Source organism: Eriocheir sinensis, chromosome 49 (genome assembly GCF_024679095.1).
Source record: "Eriocheir sinensis breed Jianghai 21 chromosome 49, ASM2467909v1, whole genome shotgun sequence".
In the NCBI taxonomy this organism is placed as follows: Eukaryota; Metazoa; Arthropoda; class Malacostraca; order Decapoda; family Varunidae; genus Eriocheir; species Eriocheir sinensis.
The window spans coordinates 868317-883143 of record NC_066557.1 but is presented as its reverse complement, the minus strand read 5'-3'; the positions used below and the strand labels follow the sequence as shown (position 1 = coordinate 883143).

At 47.6% G+C, this 14827-nt stretch overlaps 1 protein-coding gene and 1 long non-coding RNA gene across 7 annotated transcripts in view; one reads left to right on the top strand and one right to left on the bottom strand.

Annotated features, from left to right (window-relative positions):
• The window catches only part of LOC126981695 (uncharacterized), a 46797-nt gene extending 42390 nt beyond the window's left edge, over positions 1–4407 (top strand). The window contains exons 8-10 of one of the 6 annotated variants that reach the window (XM_050833118.1): positions 2237–2889; positions 2929–2994; positions 3130–4407. In XM_050833118.1, the coding sequence (XP_050689075.1) occupies positions 2237–2728 (492 nt within the window). In that variant the 3' untranslated portion in view covers positions 2729–2889; positions 2929–2994; positions 3130–4407. Of the gene's footprint in view, positions 1–2236; positions 2890–2928 lie in introns of all 6 variants that reach the window. The other 5 variants (XM_050833119.1, XM_050833120.1, XM_050833117.1 and 2 more) reach the window with 5 other exon arrangements.
• Positions 4408–7679: 3272 nt separating this feature from the next.
• LOC126981694 (uncharacterized) lies at positions 7680–11449 on the bottom strand. The gene is made up of 2 exons (XR_007734049.1): positions 11266–11449; positions 7680–7786 (listed from the first exon to the last, which is right to left on the bottom strand). It is a non-coding gene; the product is annotated as an uncharacterized LOC126981694 (long non-coding RNA).
• Positions 11450–14827: the final 3378 nt, after the last annotated feature.

Below are 14827 nucleotides of genomic sequence, written 5' to 3'. Positions count from 1 at the left end.
GCTTCAGGAAGGGAAGGGGATGTGTGGATCAGATATTTGCCTTCAGGAAGGTAGTAGATAAAATAATAGCAAAAGAAAAGAAACTATTCGCTGCCTTCATGAATTTGGAAAAAGCTTATGACAGAGTCGATTGGATTGCATTGTGGGATGTTTTAAAGATTTATGGTGTGGGAGGAAAACTGCTTAGTGCAATAAAGTCTTTCTATGAGGATGCATCTGCATGTGTCAAAATTACTGGAGAAACAAGTGAACATTTTGAGATAAAAGTGGGCTTAAGAGAAGGGTGTGTCATGTCACCATGGTAACTCAATATTTATATGGATGGTGTCATTAGAGAAATGAAGGGCAAAGTTGGAGAAATTGGAGTAAGACTGTTCGATGAGGGAAGGAAGTGGGCACTGATTTCGATACTGTTTGCTGATGACACGGTGCTCATTGCAGAAAATGAAAGTGACCTACAAAATTTGGTCAGTGTTTTTGATAGTGTCTGTAATAGGAGAAAGCTGAAAGTAAATGTCAACAAAAGTAAAGTGATGGTTTGTGAGCGAAGTAGAAGTGAGGTTGTAGATTTGTATGCCCATATAGAGTGGGAATTGAATGTGAAAAAGAATGCAAAATAATTTTGAATGGTGAAGAAATGGAGGAAGTCAATGAGTTTAAGTACCTTGGATCAGTTATGTGTAAGCATGGTGGTATGGAGGGAGATATAAGAGAAAGGGCATTGCAAGGAAGAAGGGTGGTAGGGTCTTTGGGACGAATCATGAATGGCAGAAGTGTGAGCATGGAAGTAAAGAAGGATTTGAGAAATACAATAATAGTACCAACCCTCACATATGCAAGTGAAATGTGGGCCTGGAATGAAAGTCAGAGGTCTAGAGTGCAGGCAGTGGAAATTAGTAATTTGAGGAGTGCTTGTGGTGTGAGTAGAATGGATGGAATGAGTAATGAAAGTGTGTACGAGCATTTTGGGATGTGTCACAGGGGTGAAGGGAAGAAGTGTGGAGTGGTGGAAGAAGTGAAGTGACAGACCTTAAAGTGGTTTGGCCACATGGAGCGAATGGAGGAGAGTAAGATGACCAGAAGGGTGTATGTGAGTGAGATAGAGGGAGGGAATGCTAGAGGACGACCTCCAGTGAAATGGAGGGATAGAGTGCAAGAGTACGTTAGGGAGAGGGGGGAAAGATCTTTGAAAAGATTTGAGCAGGCAAGGAGGGAGTGTCTGGATAGAGAAAGTTGGAAGCTCTTCTGCCATGGCCATCCCCTGGTGGGAGCTCCTAGGAGCAGGCGTCGATGAAATGATGATGACGATGAACTCTTTGTTTAATAACTCCGTCATGCCTTTAGGATCATCGATTATCACATTTCCGTCGCTCAGTCTTTCAATTGTTTCTCTTGGCTTAATCTTTCCATTTATGAATCTATAAAATAGTTTAGGTTGTTCCTTGCACATTTCCACAATATCCTTTTCATATCTCTTCTCTTCTTCCTTCCTTATTTTCACGTATTCATTTCTCGCTATCTTGAAATCTTCTTTATTCCTTTGGTTTTTATTTCTTTTTAATCTTTCTCCATGCTCTATCTCTCCTTTCTTTTGCCTTAGCACATTTTGCATTAAACCAGTCCTTTTTTCCCTTTTCTTTAGGTCTGTATTCTGATACAAATTTCGTAACACCTGTTTTATACGCCTCCATGAAAATATACTTTTCTTGCACTTCACCTACTCTCATTAGCTCATCCCAGTCCAGCTCTCCATAATATTTCCTAAGATTTTCCACATCTGCCTTCCTATAGTTTAACCTGTGTGTGTGTGTGTGTGTGTGTGTGTGTGTGTGTGTAATTCACCTCTTGGTCTGCTGCGGGTCCCTCTCAAGACAGCCAGCCGTTTCCCTATGGAAGAGCACAGAGGTTATAGTATCGATCTTTGGCTGAAACCACTGACACACGACACACCGCGACAACGAGGTCATAACTCCTTGCCTTATGTCGCATACCTACTCACTGCTAGGTGAACAGGGGCTACACATGAAAGAAGATAAACCCAACTTATCTTCACCCGGGGAATTGAACCCCGGTCATTCTGGTTGTGAGGCTGACGCTCTACCCACTGAGCCGTGTCTGTGTGTGTGTGTGTGACTTTTTTTTTTTTTTTTTTTTTTTTTTTTTTGTGGGTGTGTGTGTGTGTGTGTGTGTGTGTGTGTGTGTGTGTGTGTCATCACCTGTTGTGTTGTGTGTACAGATCAGCGAGGTCTTCCCCCCCTCCCCCCCCTGCACGGTGTTCCTGGACGTGTCCTGGCCGGGCCAAGCGCCGCGCCGGGTCCACATCCGTCTGAGCCCCCCCACTCCGCGGGGCAGGCAGTTCATGCTGCTGTGTACGGGGCAGTGCGGCCCCTCCTACCGCGGCACCAGGTTGGTCTGGTGTGAAGTTATGGTGCGGCCCAGGCTGTTGGAAGGGTGTATGTGTGGCGGGGACTACGAGAGTACTGATGGTACGGGAACATGTCAGCTGTTGCCTGACCTTGATGAGGGTGAGTACCGGGAGTCACTCCGGGCAGGGTCTCTGTTTGGGATGCCGGGGAATGGTAAGTTTGGCATCAGCATCGGCGATAATTTCGTTTCTTGGTCTCTTGTCTTTGGTGAGGTGGTGAAAGGACTGCACGTGGTGGCCGAGGCAGCCCGCCACAGCCTCAATCAGGAGGCGACTGTGGTGGACTGTGGTGTGTTGGTGTGAGAGTAATGGCCTGCACCACCACCACCACCTTTATGAAGGTGACTGTGGTGGACTGGGGTGTGAGGAAAATGGCCTGCACCACCACCATTATGGAGGTGACTGTAGTGGACTGTGGTGTGAGGGTAATGGCCTGCACCACCACCACCACCACCATTATGGAGGTGACTGTGGTCACCACCACCACCACCACCATTATGGAGGTGACTGTAGTGGACTGTGGTGTGAGGGTAATGGCCTGCACCACCACCACCACCACCATTATGGAGGTGACTGTGGTGGACCGTGGTGTGAGGGTAATGGCCTGCACCACCACCACCACCACCACCATTATGGAGGTGACTGTGGTGGACCATGGTGTGAGGGTAATGGCCTGCATCACCACCACCACCACCATTATGGAGGTGACTGTGGTGGACTGTGGTGTGAGGGTAATGGCCTGCACTACCACCACCATTGTGGAGGTGACTGTGGTGGACTGTGGCGTGGTGTTGCGTTCATAAAAATTACATCAGTGCAATGTCTCCTTGCCAAGGGAATAGGCTCACTAAGCCTCTCTTTATAGACTACAAGTTACTGAAAGTGCCAGACGTGATGCACCTCCAGACCTGTCTGTCTGTACACAGCACTTTGCACTCACACCCACCTGACTGTGGCCTTCATCCAGTCACTCGCAGTGACAGTAAGTGTCCTTTACAGTCCCATCATGTAGGGTGACTCATGCACAACACAGTGTTAGTGTTCCAGGGGCCAGGCTAGGGAACCAGCTGCCCTTGTTATAAAGAGTGCAGACTAACAGTGGCCTTGACAGTCCCATCATGCAGGGTGACTCATGCACAACACAGTGTTAGTGTTCCAGGGGCCAGGCTAGGGAACCAGCTGCCCTTGTTATAAAGAGTGCAGACTAACAGTGGCCCTGACACTCTCAGAATCCCATCATGCCTGGACGCCTTCAGTGCTGTCTGGCTGGGTGTCATCATTAAGTGTTTACCCCTGTCTTTGTTTAGGAGTGCCACACAGCCCTCTGTGTGTTTCCTGTATGCTGGTTGTCATCATTAAGTGTTTACCCCTGTCTTTGTTTAGGAGTGCCACACAGCCCTCTGGCACTCTGTGTGTTTCCTGTATGCTGGGTGTCATCATTAAGTATTTACCCGTCATTGTTTAGGAGTGCCACACAGCCCTCTGGCACTCTGTGTGTTTCCTGTATGCTGGGTGTCATCATTAAGTATTTACCCGTCATTGTTTAGGAGTGCCACACAGCCCTCTGGCACTCTGTGTGTTTCCTGTATGCTGGGTGTCATCATTAAGTATTTACCCATCATTGTTTAGGAGTGCCACACAGCCCTCTGTGTTTCCTGTATGCTGGGTGTCATCATTAAGTATTTACCCATCATTGTTTAGGAGTGCCACACAGCCCTCTGGCACTCTGTGTGTTTCCTGTATGCTGGGTGTCATCATTAAGTATTTACCCGTCATTGTTTAGGAGTGCCACACAGCCCTCTGTGTTTCCTGTATGCTGGGTGTCATCATTAAGTATTTACCCGTCATTGTTTAGGAGTGCCACACAGCCCTCTGTGTTTCCTGTATGCTGGGTGTCATCATTAAGTATTTACCCATCATTGTTTAGGAGAGCCACACAGCCCTCTGTGTTTCCTGTATGCTGGGTGTCATCATTAAGTATTTACCCGTCATTGTTTAGGAGTGCCACACAGCCCTCTGTGTTTCCTGTATGCTGGTGTCATCATTAAGTATTTACCTGTCATTGTTTAGGAGTGCCACAGCCCTCTGTGTTTCCTGTGCTGGGTGTCATCATTAAGTATTTACCCGTCATTGTTTAGGAGTGCCACACAGCCCTCTGTGTTTCCTGTATGCTGGGTGCCATCATTAAGTATTTACCCGTGTCATTGTTTAGGAGTGCCACACAGCCCTCTGTGTTTCCTGTATGCTGGGTGTCATCATTAAGTATTTACCCGTGTCATTGTTTAGGAGAGCCACACAGCCCTCTGTGTTTCCTGTATGCTGGGTGTCATCATTAAGTATTTACCCGTGTCATTGTTTAAGAGTGCCACACAGCCCTCTGGCACTCTGTGTGTTTCCTGTATGCTGGGTGTCATCATTAAGTATTTACCCGACATTGTTTAGGAGTGCCACACAGCCCTCTGGCACTCTGTGTGTTTCCTGTATGCTGGGTGTCATCATTAAGTATTTACCCGTCATTGTTTAGGAGTGCCACACAGCCCTCTGTGTTTCCTGTATGCTGGGTGTCATCATTAAGTATTTACCCGTCATTGTTTAGGAGTGCCACACAGCCCTCTGTGTTTCCTGTATGCTGGGTGTCATCATTAAGTATTTACCCGTCATTGTTTAGGAGTGCTACACAGCCCTCTGTGTTTCCTGTATGCTGGGTGACATCATTAATTATTTACCCGTCATTGTTTAGGAGTGCCACACAGCCCTCTGTGTTTCCTGTATGCTGGGTGTCATCATTATTTATTTACCCGTCATTGTTTAGGAATGCCACACAGCCCTCTGTGTTTCCTGTATGCTGGGTGTCATCATTAAGTATTTACCCGACATTGTTTAGGAGTGCCACACAGCCCTCTGGCACTCTGTGTGTTTCCTGTATGCTGGGTGTCATCATTAAGTATTTACCCGTCATTGTTTAGGAGTGCCACACAGCCCTCTGTGTTTCCTGTATGCTGGGTGTCATCATTAAGTATTTACCCGTCATTGTTTAGGAGTGCTACACAGCCCTCTGTGTTTCCTGTATGCTGGGTGACATCATTAATTATTTACCCGTCATTGTTTAGGAGTGCCACACAGCCCTCTGTGTTTCCTGTATGCTGGGTGTCATCATTAAGTATTTACCCATCATTGTTTAGGAGAGCCACACAGCCCTCTGTGTTTCCTGTATGCTGGGTGTCATCATTAAGTATTTACCCATCATTGTTTAGGAGAGCCACACAGCCCTCTGTGTTTCCTGTATGCTGGGTGTCATCATTAAGTATTTACCCGTGTCATTGTTTAGGAGTGCCACACAGCCCTCTGTGTTTCCTGTATGCTGGGTGCCATCATTAAGTATTTACCCGTGTCATTGTTTAGGAGTGCCACACAGCCCTCTGTGTTTCCTGTATGCTGGGTGTCATCATTAAGTATTTACCCGTCATTGTTTAGGAGAGCCACACAGCCCTCTGTGTTTCCTGTATGCTGGGTGTCATCATTAAGTATTTACCCGTCATTGTTTAGGAGTGCCACACAGCCCTCTGGCACTCTGTGTGTTTCCTGTATGCTGGGTGTCATCATTAAGTATTTACCCGTCATTGTTTAGGAGTGCCACACAGCCCTCTGGCACTCTGTGTGTTTCCTGTATGCTGGGTGTCATCATTAAGTATTTACCCGTCATTGTTTAGGAGTGCCACACAGCCCTCTGTGTTTCCTGTATGCTGGGTGTCATCATTAAGTATTTCCCCGTCATTGTTTAGGAGTGCCACACAGCCCTCTGGCACTCTGTGTGTTTCCTGTATGCTGGGTGACATCATTAATTATTTACCCATCATTGTTTAGGAGTGCCACACAGCCCTCTGTGTTTCCTGTATGCTGGGTGTCATCATTAAGTATTTACCCGTCATTGTTTAGGAGTGCCACACAGCCCTCTGTGTTTCCTCTATGCTGGGTGACATCATTAATTATTTACCCGTCATTGTTTAGGAGTGCCACACAGCCCTCTGTGTTTCCTGTATGCTGGGTGTCATCATTATTTATTTACCCGTCATTGTTTAGGAATGCCACACAGTGTTTAGGAGTGCCACACAGCCCTCTGGCACTCTGTGTGTTTCCTGTATGCTGGGTGTCATCATTAAGTATTTACCCGTCATTGTTTAGGAGTGCCACACAGCCCTCTGTGTTTCCTGTATGCTGGGTGTCATCATTAAGTATTTACCCGTCATTGTTTAGGAGTGCCACACAGCCCTCTGTGTGTTTCCTGTATGCTGGGTGTCATCATTAAGTATTTACCCGTCATTGTTTAGGAGTGCCACACAGCCCTCTGTGTTTCCTGTATGCTGGGTGTCATCATTAAGTATTTACCCGTCATTGTTTAGGAGTGCCACACAGCCCTCTGTGTTTCCTGTATGCTGGGTGTCATCATTAAGTATTTAACCGTCATTGTTTAGGAGTGCCACAGCCCTCTGTGTTTCCTGTATGCTGGGTGTCATCATTAAGTATTTACCCGTCATTGTTTAGGAGTGCCACACAGCCCTCTGTGTTTCCTGTATGCTGGGTGTCATCATTAAGTATTTACCCGTCATTGTTTAGGAGTGCCACACAGCCCTCTGGCACTCTGTGTGTTTCCTGTATGCTGGGTGTCATCATTAAGTATTTACCCGTCATTGTTTAGGAGTGCCACACAGCCCTCTGGCACTCTGTGTGTTTCCTGTATGCTGGGTGTCATCATTAAGTATTTACCCGTCATTGTTTAGGAATGCCACACAGCCCTCTGGCACTCTGGATCTGGATGAATAATGCTCAGGGCACCCACACAGGTGCATAACACGCATATGTGTTTCCTGTATGCTCTCTCCAGCCTCTGTCTCAGTGTGTGCCAGGAGCAAGCCTCCATCTGCACAAAGTAGTGTTGCTGTAGTAAATATATCACTTTTAAAGCCAAAATTGTAAGATTGAAGTCTTCTTGTGATGTTATCTGTAATAAGTAAAGACAGAAGTGTGGAGCCATTGCATCCTTGTTTGATTCCCTTTGTAATATTAACAGCGTACTCCGGTCGTAACAGATGTGTGAGTCTCCCCATTCATGTACAGGTCTGTAACCGTCTGTTGAGTCGTCCGTCAATACTCCAGCCATAACAGATGTGCGAGTCTCCCCATTCATGTACAGGTCCGTTGTCAAGTTTCCAGTGTTGGGTGCTGTAATTGGAAGTGATAACAAACAACAAGATAAATGGTTAGACACCAGTTTACTTTAAATAAAGTAGTAAACCCCATAACAGGCCTCACAATCTGAAGTCTCCAACACGAAGGCTTCAGCACGCCGGACTCAGCAATGACCTGTTGCACGGCTTCTTCCTCTTTGGGGCATCTCGTCCTTTAAGTGGCAATGACGAGGCAGCACAGCTTCATCGTTGAAGTGGTGTGGACGAGGGAGGCACAGGAGAAGGGGCGTCGGGTTCACAGCAGTAACAGGAGTCCAGGGCACGGAGAGGGGAGAGGTAAGGCACCCAGAACGAGCCCGTGGTATCTGAGTTAGCCCGAGTGAGAGCAGGGCGAGGCTCGGCCGCTGTCTGATGAGGAAGGCACTGGCGGTCACCAAATCGCCTCCCATAGAGCGTTGAGAAGCCTCGGTGGTTCAGTCGACCGAGGCGTCGAACGGCATCAGGCAAACGAGCAGCGGGAGTGTAGCAGGTGGTTCGCTGCGCCTCGGTAGTTGAACAGCTTTGAATGGCAAGATGCAGGCAGGCGGCAGGAGTGCCCCGGTCGTTCGCCCGCTAAGTTGGTAGTTGCCCTCACACAGTCCCCCATACAAGAATCTAATCCAGGTAGATTCCACAAATAACTACCAAGTGGAAAGAAAAAAGAACATAAGCCAATAAACTAAAACAGGGAGGAGACTGACGAGGAAACAGGAGGAGTGACTTATGCAGGAAGTCTACTCAATAAATCGGCCCCATATTATCCTTCCCGGTCATATGAACGACACGGTACCTGTAGGCCGGTAGACCCAAGGCCCATCTCAACACCCGGACGATGTCCTGCTGAATCGTTAAAGTACAGCCAGGCGGGGTGGAGAATACATCCCGGTCGTCCATAAATGGTTCATTGATGGGAAGTTCTGTGGAGCTGGCGTCAGGTGATGGCTCCTCCACTACAGGAACGGGGCTGACAAGGTCCTTTCGTAGCTAGTGGAGACAAGGGTCCAACGAGGTCGATGGCAACTTGCGGAAGAAGTTCTGTAACGACAGGTAAGGGTTGGAGGGAGACAGGATGCACACGACCTCTCCCCGACATCCTTTGGCACTTATCACAGGAACGACAGTAAGTACGGATGTCTGCTCCTATACCTGGCCAGAAGAAATGTTGAAAGATCTTCATCTCCATCTTATGACGAGAGAAGTGTCTGGCCAAGGGACTATCATAGGCCGTGGAGAGGATGATTTGACGGGAAACCCATGGCACAACTAGACAGTGTTGGCCTACCTTGTTGGAAAGCGGGGAGGTGAGGCACTTCCTGTAGAGAAGCCCGTTGAGATACAGGTACTGGAAGGATGATCCATTCCGTGCTTTGGAGACATGTCCAGATGAGGCTTTCTGCCATATCGCTGCTAAGGAGGCACAGGAGGCTTGAAGCTGCGCGAACTCCTGAGGGGTAACTGAGAGAGGATGAAGTTCCGGCAGGACGAGCGGATGAAGCCTCTTCAACCTACCGGCACGAGTGGTAACGGCGTGTACCTGGTCGGCGGCAGGGGGCGTCGGAACACTAGAAGTAGAAGTCCCTTGCTGCAACCTTGAAGAGAAGAATGTTCTGGAAGAATCAGATGGAGATTGAGAAGAGTCAGGGTCATGGGGATCCCTTACCCCAGGGACATTTCCGATGAGGGCCCCAACAAACTTAATAGGAGCATGTACCACCTCAGTCCAACCGGTGAAGTAGGGACAGATTAAGTGGCACCTCACCATGGGAAACTTGTTCACTCGTCCGAGGTAGTCAGCAAGGGAGACCTTTGGACAACTCTCAACATCTACATCAGGTAGTAAGTTTTCAGAGACGATCACACAGGAACAGCCAGTATCCCTGATGATGTTCGAGCTCCGAGACCCATTAACAGTGCCCGAAACAGAAAACTTCGGGACACTTTTGTCACTAAGGCAAAAGCCTACCTGATGTGATGGTTTAGCAGGTTCGACATCTTTGAAGGCGCGGAGATTCTTCAGGCAGCGCGGACGTAGATGGCCTTCCTCCCCGCATTGGTGACACCTCAGGGTTGCTGTACTGGGCTAGGCAGAGGTCTTGGCGGAGGCTCCCGGAGAGGACTCTGAAGATTTCGTGGGCGAAGCAGCCTTAGAGGGGTCTTGGGAACTAAGAGAGGAAGCTTTCGGGTAGGCGTTGCGGGCAGACGACCAGTCGTCGGCAAGTCTCACTGCGTCGGGAAGATGTTTCGGCCGGCGCTCCTTGAAGAAGATCCTCAAGTCTGGGGTAAGATTAGTGAGAAACTGATCCAGGAGCATAAACTCCCGGAGCTCTTCATAAGTGCAGGGGACGTCAGAGGCTTCCAACCACGCCTGGAACAACCGAGTCAGGTGGATGGAGAACTGCTGGTAGTTTTCCCCAACTCTAATCCTGGCGTGACGGAAGTCTTGACGATAGTTGTCCGCTGTTTTACTAAACCCCGTGAGGAGAGCTTTCTTCAAAAGAGCGTAATCTTCGGTTATGTCAGCTGACAGGGAAGTATACAGTTCAGTGGCCTTACCCGTGAGGAGACAACCCAACCTCGCAGCGTAGCTATCCTTGTTGATCCGCAGAAGTTCAGTCCCTTTCAAAGCGGACGAGGTAGTTGTTGATGTCCTCTCCCTCCTGGTAGGTGGGTAATTTCGGTCCTCTCCCGTTCTCGCAGGAAGGAGAAGCCGTTTTCCCCTGGGCGACGGCATGGGCGAGTTCTATTTCTTTTTCCACTTGCATCTTGGCAAGTTGGAACTCTCGGCAAGGAGACGCTTTTCTTTTCTCTCTGCAGCCCACTCTTCTCTTCTCTCTGCAGCCCGCTCTTTTTTCTCGCTCTCGGCCAGGAGACTCTTCTCTTCTCTCTTGGTCTCGGCCAGCAGACGCTTCTCTTTTCTCTCGGCCGCGCGCTCGTCCCTCTCGATTGCTTGCTGCTGGACAACGTAGCGGCCGAGATCCTCACCCTTCAGCCCCAAGGCTTCAGCCTGAGCCTTAAATACATCAAAATTCGACATGATTAAGATGGACAGCAAAAAAAAAAAAAGACAATGACACCAATAAAGAACAAAAACCCAACAACAAAACAAGACCAAAAAATTGCAACACATAACCAAACAAACAGGAAGAACAAAACACAATAGAAAAAACAACGAAGAAAGATTAGCAAAAACCCTGCAAAAAGGGTAATAAAGGGGCTTAGAAACCCACCCAATACTCAACAAGTGATTGGGGTAAACAAGGTCAGCACAAGGACTGAAAAGGTGCTATGGCAGCACACACAAATCCCACCGTGGGCATACAACAGCCACAAAAGAACGGTGAAGGATTAAACACTCGCTTCTGGGCTGCAGACAACAAGTGGCGCGCAAAGGCGACTTAACAAGCCAACCCTTCCGATTACCAGTTGACCCAATCCTGGCGAGGTCGCCATATGTCAAGTTTCCAGTGTTGGGTGCTGTAATCGGAAGGGATAACAAACAACAAGATAAATAGTTAGACACCAGTTTACTTTAAATAAAGTAGTAAACCCCAAAACAGGCCTCACAATCTGAAGTCTCCAACACGAAGGCTTCAGCGCGCCGGACTCAACAATGACCTGTTGCACGGCTTCTTCCTCTTCGGGGCGTCTCGTCCTTTAAGTGGCAATGACGAGGCAGCACAGCTTCATCGTTGAAGTGGTGTAGACGTGGTGGACGAGGGAGGCGCAGGAGGAGAAGGGGCGTCGGGTTCACAGCAGTAACGGGAGTCCAGGGCACAGAGAGGGGAGAGGTAAGGCACCCAGAACGAGCCCGTGGTATCTGAGTTAGCCCGAGTGAGAGCAGAGCTGGAGCTTTAGTAGAATCAAGTGTTCAGAGCGAGGCGAGGCCGCTGTCTGACGAGGAAGGCGCTGGCGGTCACCAAGTCACCTCCCATAGCGGGTTGAGAAGCCTCGGTGGTTCAGTCAACCGAGGCGTTGAACGGCGTCAGGCGAACGAGCAGCGGGAGTGAAGCAGGTGGTTCGCTGCGCCTCGGTAGTTGAACAGCTTCGAACGGCAAGATGCGGGCGGTCGGCAGGAGTGCCCCAGTCGTTCGCCCACTAAGTTGATAGTTGCCCTCTCATACGTTGAGTAATCCATCAATACTCCAGCCGTAACAGATGTGTGAGTCTCCCCATTCATGTACAGGTCCGTTGAGTCGTCCGTCAATACTCCAGCTGTAATATCCACAACTTTGGCTGCACGCTGTGTGCCACCAGGGTCTTAATCAGGCTCACTCCGGCTACAGGCAACAGCTTTCTGTGGTCTGGTGAAGTCACAATCAGTTTCTTTTCATGTTATAACTTTGATTAAGCCAGAGTTAAAGATGTAGAGACTCACTCAGCCTCTTTTTCCAGCCTGGAGTTCACTTCATAATGTGTTGAGTCATGTGTTTTGTGCCTGAAATGCCCATAAAGATGTAGAGACTGTCACTCAGCCTCTTTTTCCAGCCTGGAGTTCACTTCATAATGTACTGGGTCATGTGTTTTGTGCCTGTAATGAGTATAATCCCCATAAAGATGTTTCTCAGGTTTTGCCTTACAAACCCCATAAAAACTTTGTGTGACAAGTCCGCAAGTGGTATGGACCGTAGGTCAGGCTTTTTGGGTACGGGTGTTGTGTTGGCCCTTTCCGGCTGTCGGTTATCTCTCCCCCGGCAGTAATTTTGTTGTTACACTTGCTGGATGCCTTGGTCACTCTCCAATAGAGTTTTGAATGAATCAGGTTTGATGCCGTCTGGCCCTGGGGCTTTACTGTTCTTTGTTTTCATCAACTGACTTTCAAGTTCAGTCGCCGCTAAGCGCACTTCTTCCTCTCTGATGGGCGGTAGTCTGGCCCTTGTAGTAGGTGTAAATGCCACGCCCTGGTGCTGCATCTGGGCACTGTGCTCCCACCTTGTCCTGTGTCTGCAAGTACTTGTAATGTTCTTCCTCTCTGATGGGCGGTAGTCTGGCTCTTGTAGTAGGTGTAAATGCCACGCCCCGGTGCTGTGTCTGGGCTCTGTGCTCCCCCCTTGTCGCACTCCTCGTCAGGGACAATCTTAAATGTGTCATTAACAACTCAGTCAAGATAGTTAGCAATACAGAATCCCTCTGGGTAGAAACAATAGGTAGGAAGGAGAAGCTTGTCATCGGAATACTTTACAGACCGCTCAACCTTACCAGGGACAGTAGCCAACCCCTTTTACAGGAAATTAGTAGGGCGTCAAGATATAGGAAAGTGTGTGTAATTGGGGATTTCAATTATAGGAACATAGAGTGGGATACTTTATCCGGAGACCAAGAGGCACAGGATTTGTTAGATGTGATACAGGATAGTTTCCTTAAACAGTTAATTAGAACACCAACGAGGGAAGAAAATATTTTGGATTTGTTGTTAACTAATAGAGAGGACATAATAAGCAACATTGAGGTTGGGGATTCATTAGGTAACAGTGATCATAAGGAAATTAGATTTAATATCAAATGGGAGGATAGAGTCAGCAGTAACAACACATTAATACCTGACTTCAGGAAGGTGGACGAGGGGTTAAGAAAACAGCTGCAGAGGCTTAGGGGAGTGAGATCAGAAGTAGGTCAGGACCCAGAGCAGGGAGGGGCGTTAATCTCTGGTGAGGTTACTAGTCAGGTCAGTAGCTTGGAGGGTGAGTACAATAGTCTGGTCAGGGAGATTAAACTAGGACAAACAGTTTATACCTCACAGGGAAGTCAGGTCAACAGGTAATTACCTGCGATGGATGACAGAAAGGCTAAAAACTGAAATAGGAAGGAAAAGAGGACTATATGTTAGAATCAAAAGGGGGGAAACTCACCTAAGGGATGGTTACAACGATTTAGCTAGAACAGTAAAAAAGAACACGCGTATGGCAAAATGTAATTATGAGATTAGAATTGCCAGGGAAGCAGAGACCAATCCAAAGGGCTTCTTTCAGCTTTATAAGACCAAGGTTAGGGATAAGAAAGGGCCGCTTAAGTCAGGAGAAACACTGATTGATAGAGATGAGGAAATGAGCGAGGCGTTAAATAGATATTCCTTAACTGTATTTACCAAAGAAAGATTAGATGATATACCTCAGGGAGAACAAATCTACAGGGGAGAAGAGGTAGAAGAATTAACCGACATCAACATAAGTAGGGAGCTCGTGATTAGACAGATAGAAAGACTTAGTCACCAAGGCGCCAGGGCCAGATGAACTTTTCCCCAGGGTAATAAAGGAATGTGAAACTGAAATCGGTGGGCAGTTAACAGAAGTATTTAGGAAGTCGCTAGACACAGGGGTGGTGCCTGTTTCATGGAGGCAGGCACACGTTATTCCAATATTTAAGAAGGGTGACAAATCTTCTATGGAAAACTATAGGCCGATTAGTTTGATGTCAGTTATAGGTAAAATGATTGAGTCAATAATAGCTGATAGTATTAGGGACCATATTGACAGACATAATTTAATTCACGACTCACAGCATGGGTTTATTAAAGGTAAGTCGTGCCTCACTAATCTTTTATCCTTTTACAATAGAGTATACGAGGCAGCTGACAATGATGAGAGCTATGATGTAGTTTATCTTGATTTTAGTAAGGCCTTCGATAAGATACCTCACCAGAGACTGTTGAATAAAGTCAGGGCTCATGGGATAAGAGGGAAGGTATTTGATTGGATTAAGGCGTGGATTAGCGACAGGAAACAGAGGGTTACCATTAACGGTAAAAAATCCGAATGGGGTAATGTTACCAGTGGGGTTCCTCAAGGTTCAGTTTTAGGCCCGCTTTTATTCATTATCTACATCAATGACATAGACAATGGGATAACTAGTGACATAGGTAAATTTGCAGATGACACCAAAATAGGACGCACTATTAGGACAAGGGAGGATGCTAGAGCACTGCAGGAGGATCTCCACAAACTGTCAGCTACGTCAGAAAAATGGCAGATGAATTTTAACATCACCAAGTGTAACGTACTTAGTGTAGGAACACGCAACCCATTACACGGGTATAGTTTAGACTCCACAGCGATAGGCAAATCAGAGTGTGAAAGGGATTTGGGAGTGTTAGTGAACTCTGACCTAAAACTAAGGAGGCAATGTATTAGTGCAAGGAATAGGGCTAACAGGGTATTAGGCTTTATTAATAGGACGGTAACCA